Here is a 9,080-nt window from a genome sequence, read left to right as displayed (position 1 = left end):
GCGCGGGTGTGCGGGTCTTAGTCCTAGCGGATGCTGAAGGGCCCGTTAACCACGCGAAGTAGTAGTGGGTGCAGCCCTTGTGTAGGCATTCTTTATTCAGGATGCTTGACTGGTGTCTTACTCATGTGGACGCTGAATGTAATTTGTCGACCAGATAAGTGGAGGCAACTAGAAGGGTGTGAAGCTCGCCCATAGTCTGGGTGGTAAAGCTGAGTGATTTGCCAGTGCTCAGACCTACTCATTCTAGTGAGGAGTCAAGTTAGGTTTCCTGCTGGTCCGTCTGACTCTGTTTCATAGTCCTGTTTCACCAAACTACCGCTTGGTCTTGTTCTCTGCATTCTCAGAAGAGCACGCTGAGAATCTCCTTCAATTGTCTATCTTATTTGATGAAACCATTTGGGGTGATGATGAGAAGAACGATAGTGCTTGTTGAATTGTTGAATATTACTAAGAACGAGGCACTGTTGTATACAGTAACTCGTTATCACTGTTTATGTAGGAGGCAGTAGGTACATTGCGAGCCCCATTTTACAGAGGAGGTTAAGTGGCTTTCCAAGGTCACTGGCAGGTACGTGGCACATTCAAACCAGGAGGTCAGCTCCAGAGTTCATGCTCTTAACACGAAGCTCACTGCCTCTGTTAGCTTAAGTTCCAGCCAACTTTTCCTGCTCTCGTCAAAACTTGCCTATTTCCTAGTTTCCAAAGTCTATTATTGTTTCTTGAATCTCAATGACTTTGTCAACTTGGATATATCTCCATTCCTTATTTGACACTTTTCAGAACATCCTCAGCCAGCAGCTACATGTGGACAAGTGAGTGGTATGTCTTTTATTTCCCATTTTCTCTGTGATCACTTCCTAATAGCTGTTGGGTCTGGAGTTTGATTTTACCCCCCTCATAAGCTAATGAGTTCTGTTAGTTTCATGGATGCTGGCAGAACACATGTGATTCCTGGGTCACAGACCAAGGACCTTATTGCTCAGCATAGCAAGCAACATGGCATCAGCATGTTGGTATTGGTTCCCCTGGATCCCAAGTCCCACTCATGATGTCATGGGCCCAGAAGGGTGCCTGCACATGCATCAAGAGAAAAACACTGCACTTTGGGGAATCCACCCATTTTATAGCAAGCAGTAAGCTAGTCTGCTTTTGTCCAGGATTGGGGACAGGGGGAGACATTACTTCATTTCTCAAGGTGACCTGCTACTTAAACAGCCCTGAATAGCAGCTCAAGTGAAAGAGCCAGCAATCAGAGCCTTGGGCCTTGGGTGCTAGCACACCCATCTCGAGAGGCCTAAGGAAGGCTGTCTGTGACTATTGAGGCCCTTTTTATTTAGTGCTTGGAGTTTTGTTTTGTTTTTGTTGTTTTTTTTAATTGGGGAATTGGGGAAGGGGAACAGTGTTGGGGAATTGGGGAAGGGGAACAGCCAAGTTGCTGTCCTTTAATCTTAGTTGTGGAGGGCACAGCTAGCTCAGCTCCCATGTCCAGTTGCCATTCGGCTGCCCATAGGCAGCTCGTGGCCACTCAGCTCAAGGTGCCATGTTCAATCTTAGTAGCCCAGCATCCCATGCGGGACTCAAACCGCAACCTTGTTGTTAGGAGCACGTTCTTTCACCAGCTGAGCCATGCTGCCACCTGTTGGCGGCTCAGTGGCAGCTCATCTTGGGCACAGCTCACTGGCCCATGTGGGAATCGAACCGGTGACCCTGTTGCTCAGAGCTTGTGCTCTTAACCAACTGAGCCACTCGGCCAGCCCCTAGTGCTTGGAGTTTTAACAGGCATTCAGTTTAGTTTCTATTTGGAGGGGACAGGTTGAATTAATTTATCTTACATTTTCCCACATGTTCTACTTTCAAAATTGTTGTTCTACTTAGAAAAAGATCAGTTTGCATATACTTTTTCCCAGAGGTGGGTCTTGACATTTCTAGTATCTCAGAGGGCTGGTGTAATTTTTTAGTGTCCTTTATTTCATTCTTTAGTCCATTTTACAAATGCTTATTTCAAATGGCAAGTTGCTTTTTAAAAACTCCTTACATTTAAAATTTTTCTTTTTCTCCAACTTTTTTGAAAATTTTCAAACATACAGAAAAGTTGAAAAAAAGTACAGTGAAGATGTGTATACCCCTCACCTGGCCCACCAGGTTTGCTTTATCCTTCCCTCTGGGCATGTGTGTACTTCTCCCCCTGAACCATTGGAAAGGAAGTCAGACACCATGGTCCTTTACCATACATTCACCTAGGACCAAGGCTGTTCCACTGTATAACTTGCAGTGCCTTTAGTACTCCCAAGAAATTTAACATCAATACTAACATCATTATTTTCTAATATACAATCCATAGTTTAATTTTCCATGTCCCCCCATAGTGTTCTTTAGAACCTCTTTTTTAAAATCCAGGGTCCAGTCAGATCACATAATGCATTTTATTTTTTTGCTCTTGAGTTCCTTTAGTCTCAAAGAGTCCTCTTGCCTTTTTTGGGGGGGCGGGGGGGGGGAGGAGAGGCCTTTTATGACATTTAACTTTTTTTTTTTTTTTTTTAATGTCCAGGCCAGTTAACTTGTAGATGCCTCGCAATCTGCCTGTGACTGTTTCCTAATGATTCGATTTGGGTTAAACTTGACAGTGTGGCTTTCGCATAGCCTCAGCTCAGGAGGCACACACTGGTGATACTGATTCACTTGTTTAAGTGGATTCACTGACGTCCATCAGATTGCTCCAGTGTCAAGGCACCTTTTTCTTTGTAATTTGTTGGATGGACTAGAAGAACCATGGAGCACCCTGTTCCCCAAGACTCACAAAATGGTTTCCGCTTGCATTTCTGATCCTTTTCCAAGTTAGTTATTTCGTTAGTATTTGCCAAGTGGTGACTTTCTATCATTTTTTCTACATTAGTATTTCATCAGTTAAGAATGCTTTTCCTTATGCCCCTCTTTTAAAAAGTATTATTGTGGATTATTTTTTATGCCAAGTTATAATCTATACCAATATTAAGAATATTATTATTCTTTTTGAAGCTCAAATTGTTTCAGATTTGGCCTCTAGATTGCCCCTTCAAATTGGCTTCTGTGGCTTTTTGATACGTCTTCAGCCTTCTTTGAGCCCTGCTTTGCTTTCTGGCACAATGTATCTATTCCAGGCTCACCTAGTTCCTTTCCTGTCCCAGCACTGGATCAGCTATTTCTCCAGGGAACTCTGGTTCCTTTTAGTGGGGAATGGAATTTAGAAAACCAGTCTGAGTGCTAGATATGCTCATTGCCACTGGTGTTATTATTTCTAGGCTTTTTTAGGGAACAGAACTAGTAAATGTATTTGAGGAATTCTGAATTCCCAGAGTAGATGATTCCCCCATGGACCAGCTTGGAGCCTGGAGGATGTGAGGTGATCAGCAGCAGCCAAGAAAGAGAACTATTCCTAGGAGTGCCCAGGGCCAAAGAGCTTCACCTGGTGAGCTTTGCAGTCCCTAGACCAGGCCCACAGGGGCACTACTAAACGGGCTCACCTGGAGTCCAGCTGCATGGTCCAGTGGGAGGTGTGAAAAGGCCAAAGTTTTCAGGACATGACATATTAACAGTGACTAAAGCAGGTGACTGGGTTGCCCATTATCTTAGCACCCACTGAGGGATGGATCAGTTCTTTAAGATAATCTGTCACCATCCCTGTTCTTCTCCCCGCTTCCCTCCTACGCACACACACCTTCATGATGGGAACTTTGGCATCCTTTATCAGCTTCCTTGAGGCAGGGGCACTGATGGGACCAGTATTTTGTGATTACTCAGAATACATCAACAAGTAACCCTGCACAAATATCTTTTGTTTCATATTGTAAAGTAAATCCTTAAAAATGGGATTGCTGGCTCAAAATGTAAGTGCTTATGTAGTTTTGTTGAATAGTCAAGGGGCAAAGTCTTCATTAGATAGGGTAGTGTAAACTTTCCCAGTTGATGCCCTGAGTGGTACAACAGATGGGAAGTTGGATCCTCTTGGTGTCCTGGTGTCTTATGCCCCATTTCTTCTGGCTGCAGGGGCCTGGGCATAGGATTACTGGGTGGGGGAGTAGGTGGAGTAGGTGTATGCTCTCTTTAGTAGGCATACCAGTGTCTCAAAGTGGATGCCACTTCACCCTTCCCCAGCAATGTGTAAGAGTTTCAGTCACTTTATATTCTTGGAGTGCTTAGTATGGTCAGCCTTCTCAATTTTAACTCTTCTGGTGGATGTGTAGAGGTATCTTGTTGAATTTCACTTATGGGTAAGATGTGAGCACCTTCTCGTGTGTGTACCATTTGGATATTGTCTTTATGATGTCCTTAGTCAGAGTCTTATGTGGGCATGAAGTTTACATATATAATTTTATTGTAGATAAATTACACTGTATATGCAGCCCTATGGCTTTCAACTCGCATTACTAGGATTTTTATGTCATCTTTGGTACATATAATTTAAAAATAACATTTGGTTTTCTAATTACAAATGTATTCTGTAATACAGTCTTCCAGTATAGAAATATATAAGATAAAAACCTTCTCAGCCCTCACCCCACTGGCCAATGGGTCATCTGGTGTGGTGTGGGGCCCTGCATTTCTTCCTGTGATTACATGTCATACATACTTTGTCTTTTTCTGCCAAATCAAGTTATACAGTTTTCCTGTGACTCTTTTCTTTCTTTCTTTCTTTCTTTTTTCTTTCTTTCTTTCTTTCTTTTTTCTCTCTCTCTCTCTCTCTCTCTCTCTCTCTCTCTCTCTCTCTCTCTCTCTCTTTTGCTTAACAATAAGCATATTGCAGACTTTCCCATGTTATTATGTGTAAATTTATTTTATTCTTTTTCACAGCACACTGTGACACCATTCATTTAGCCATTGCCATCCTATTTTTCTTTTATATTTAGGTTGAATAGAACTGCCTTTTGAATTTTGGAAATATGTGGTTTTAAGCTCTTTCTTTTCCCTTAAGCTGTGTAAGTGAATTTTCAAATGTTTGCTAGTATGACTGAGTAAAACTAATATAATAATTCATCTTCATTAATAACCAAATAATAAACTGGCTTATTCTGGCCTTAAATTGTTTTTCACAGTAAGTCATCTGTTTATTTGCCTCCAGAAGATTGCATTTTGAAATGTAGTTATTGTTTGCTGGCTAAAGACAATATTGACTTGTTATATTTTGATTATGCTGACTCCTTTTGAAGTAGGGAAAATGACTTTTAGTGGTATACCATGTGTAGTTTAGGTTCTATTAGAATAGAGTGTTTTATTTTCTGCTTAGCTTTTCTCTTCTCAAATGCAGGTCTATGAAGCAATCGACACCAGAGACGGGGCATCCTGTGCGGAGCTGGTGTCTTTCAAGCATCCTCATGTTGCCAACCCACGGCTTCAGGTATGTGAAAAGACTATACACACAGAAAGAGCTACAGGGTATCTGGCTTCCTAAGAGAAATTTAGAGTTTGAGCTTACATATTGGTGATTATATTTGGCAGTGTATAGGCTACACCTCAAACTATGTAAACCAGTCTGGAGTAGAAGCAGGCTTTTTTTGTTTTGTTTTTTAAATTTCAAGTCGGCCAGTTCTAACATACAGAACATTTTGAAAACCATTGCTCCAAATAGAAATGAGTGCCAGAGACTTGATGAGACTCAGGTTCAGCTTGCTGGCCAGACACTCCATAGTTGGTGCTATGTGTTTCCTATTGCATGAGGCACACACGTCCGTTTGCCCATTTGTACTCTAAGACTGAGTTCTTCAGTATAAAATTCCCTGTTAACCGTCCATCTGATGGTTCACTGGTGCCCATTGTCTGAATCAATTATTTCACTAGCGAGTGTAGAAAATGATGATTTTTCTGATATTATTTTTCCCCTTCCACATTTACATGTAAATTATATCAGTATCAGAGTAGACTCATTAATTCCTTTCTTTTTCCTTTTAATTCAATGTGCTATATACAATCCATTGTGATGCTCATATTATCTAAAATTTGGCCATTGAGAAGAAAGGAAGAGTTAGAAATAAATGTCAGCTAGTCTAGCCCAGGACACAGAGAGGTTGGTTCTATCACCAGGCAGCTAAGGAGTGATTCCTAACATGGCATCTTTGACTCATTAGACCTTATTTATGTAAGGTATTATATGCCTTATCTATTAAGCACATAGTAGCTACTTACTAAATCTTTCTTAACTAGCTGGCTGTTAAATATTAAGACACGTATGAAAGTGCCTAGACTATTTCCTAGCCTGTGGTAGAGAAAATGTATTCATCTAGTGCGCTATACCTAGTTCATGCTTGATAAATATTTGTTGAAGTAATGAACCTTTTGTTTAGAAGTGCTAAGTTGTAAAGTGTTACTATTAACTATAAAGTGTAAATTCTTTTGAAACAGGTTTGTTTAAATCTCTTTCTATACATTGCATTCTTTCCATGCCTGTTAATTTTATTTTTGCCATTTTTCTTATTTAATTTAGTTGGCCTCTCCAGAAGAGAAGTGTCAACAAGTTTTGGAACCCCCTTATGATGAAATGTTTGCAGCTCATTTAAGGTGAGGAAGTAAAACAAGCAAATCTTGAAATTGCTGAATTGACTAGGGATTTTATTTAACATCATCTAATGCTTGAAGCAGTGAATGATTTACTTTGAAAAAGTAGAAAAGTGTGTTTATAATTTTACTTTGGTAAAACCTGTGAAAACTGAAATTTAAAAAACTTTAAAATGTTAATCAACATGTTTTTGTGTTTTTTTTTTAAGATTTTTTTTATTGGGGAATTGGGGGATGGGAACAGTGCTGGGGAATTGGGGAAGGGGAACAGACGAGTTGCTGTTGTTTTGTTCTTCAGTCTAGTTGTGGAGGACGTCGCTTCACTGGCCCAAGTTGGCACCATCATTGTGCTCTTCCCAGGCGAGGCAGATCAGTCGCCGGCTTCTGGACGGCCGCTCATTGCAGCTGCTGGCTGCTCACGCTGGCTGCTGGCTACACACAGTAGCCCATGGCAACCCACTGCCACAGGGGCTGCAGCCTACGCCGTCGCCAGCGACTCACAGCAGCCCAGCTCCAGGTTGAGCTGTTGTTCAGCATCTTAGCTGTGGAGGATAGTGTCACTGGCCCTCATATGTGGGATCCGAACCGGGGCCCTCTGGCGTCCCAAACCAGTTCTTAACCATCGTGCCACTCGGCCGGCCCTCAACATGTTTTTCATTTCAAGGATTATGTATGTTTCTAAAAGTTAAAATTATATTGTGATCATGTGTCTTCATATGTGTATTGTGTGATACTATAAAAGAAATCACTTGATAGTCATCATGTTGGTTGTATGACATCATCTATAGGGTGTAGAGCCCACCATTGACTTGGATTTTTCATGGAAACATGCCCACCTCTTTGCCTTACTGGGAAAGAAATCAGAGCAGAGAAAGCGAATGAAATACTGCTTTTTATTTATATTTCATTTCTACCACATTTCTCTCTAAACCATCAGTTCAGGCAAAGTTTTATATCCTTAAAGCGTGTGGTGTTTGATTACCTTCCTGCCTGCAGTGCCTCCCGTGTTTTGGAGCAGGCAGGCGTGCAGGGGGCAAGGTGGGGTAGCCCTGTGACATTGTTACAAAGCTGGAGTGCCAATGTGTTCTTTGTAGCGTGAAGCACCCTGTGATTTCCTGTCTCTTTGCACTGTGCCATGGGATTCCAGATTTGGTGATGAGCTGATACTGACTACCCAGCTGGGCATCTAGTTAGAGGGTCATCATCCATTGATACAATAGAAGTGCCATACCGTGTTATCAGTGCATGTTACTAATAAAACCTGCTGGCAGCTAGGTTTCTCCTTCTGGGATTTGAAACAGTAGTCTCAAAACTTAACGTGGGATTTCATCTTATTCCAACACATTTTACTTCAAGTAGTTTTTTGTGTGTTTCTTCCTTCAGCTTTTGTAGTCTGTAAAGCAGATGGTCCAGCTTTCACTCCAAGATCAGCTGAGAACTAGGGTGTTTGTGATGGAAGTAAGATGTGTGGTCTACCTGGTTCACTTCTAGGTTTTCATCCTGTAAATGCGCTTTCTGCTGCCTCTGTCCTCATTCTCCAACGTTTCTTTTTCAGGTGCACTTACTCAGTGGGGAACCATGACTTCATAGAGGCATACAAATGCCAGACTGTCATCGTCCAATATCTTTTGTCATTTGTGTCAAAAGTTCAATTTATAACAGATACGATAGATTATTTGGGGTTTAAGACTTTGAAACATTGGGCCAATTTTATTCATCCTTTTGATTAGAAAAGAACTAAAAACTTTTGGAAGAGAAACTAATTTAGCTGTTTTACTCGGGTACTTAAATTTAGCATAGCTCTTAAGATTGCCATCCCGTTACGTAAGGAAGGGCATGGGTTATGATTAAGGATTTTATTTAATTCTCTTGTGAAAAATAATAATTTGCTGCCCTTAAGGCATTAAGTATTGTTACAAGGACTGATTCAGTCCCCTTGGCAGAATATCAGAACTCCAAAACCCAAGTAGAGATGGACAAGAGTGGATTCAACACACATTGTCATTTAATTGCTGTCACTGAAGACCTTAAGCCATTTTCTGATTTAAATCATTTAAGTGTTATCTCATAGCTAAGGCACTAATTACTGAGTGTCTCATTAAAGTATATGTATCTCTAGACTTTACTTTGTTTATTTTTTAACCATTTTGTTTAAGTATACACAAAAGGGAGTTGGTTGCTCAGTCTCCTTTGAATTCAAGAATTCTGTAATCATGAACTAAGCTTTATACTACGTATTCTACAGCCCATTACTTATAACTTATGATCATCTGGGCTCAGAGAAACCAAATAAAATGTTTGAGATTGCCAGTTTAAAAAATCTTATAACTAGTCTTTTTCCTTTTTCTTACTTTGGAGAAAGTATGTATGAAATAAATACATTTAGTATACTTATACCTTACTTATGATACTCAGATATTTATAAGTGGGCTTATACACTTTTTCCTTAAGAACTTACTGCTGTGAGTTCACATAATTTTCTAAATAGTGAGCTATACTCCTTAAAGTTTAGAATTCTTCTATTTCTTTATTCTTATCATTTGTAGCATTATTTG

At 40.5% G+C, this 9,080-nt stretch overlaps 1 protein-coding gene across 3 annotated transcripts in view; it reads left to right on the top strand.

Annotated features, from left to right (window-relative positions):
* PCID2 (PCI domain containing 2) overlaps positions 1–9,080 on the top strand; it is a 25,225-nt gene that overhangs the window by 561 nt on the left and 15,584 nt on the right. For 2 of the 3 annotated variants that reach the window (XM_019644775.1, XM_019644773.1), the window contains exons 2-4: positions 5,282–5,371; positions 6,455–6,528; positions 8,081–8,146. In XM_019644775.1, coding sequence (XP_019500320.1) covers positions 6,509–6,528; positions 8,081–8,146 — 86 coding nt within the window. In that variant the 5' untranslated portion in view covers positions 5,282–5,371; positions 6,455–6,508. Of the gene's footprint in view, positions 1–780; positions 820–5,281; positions 5,372–6,454; positions 6,529–8,080; positions 8,147–9,080 lie in introns of all 3 variants that reach the window. The other variant, XM_019644774.1, reaches the window with a different exon arrangement.

The sequence above is a fragment of the Hipposideros armiger genome, unplaced genomic scaffold, assembly GCF_001890085.2.
Source record: "Hipposideros armiger isolate ML-2016 unplaced genomic scaffold, ASM189008v1 scaffold_91, whole genome shotgun sequence".
NCBI lineage: Eukaryota > Metazoa > Chordata > Mammalia > Chiroptera > Hipposideridae > Hipposideros > Hipposideros armiger.
This window is presented reverse-complemented; position numbering and strand designations above follow the sequence as displayed.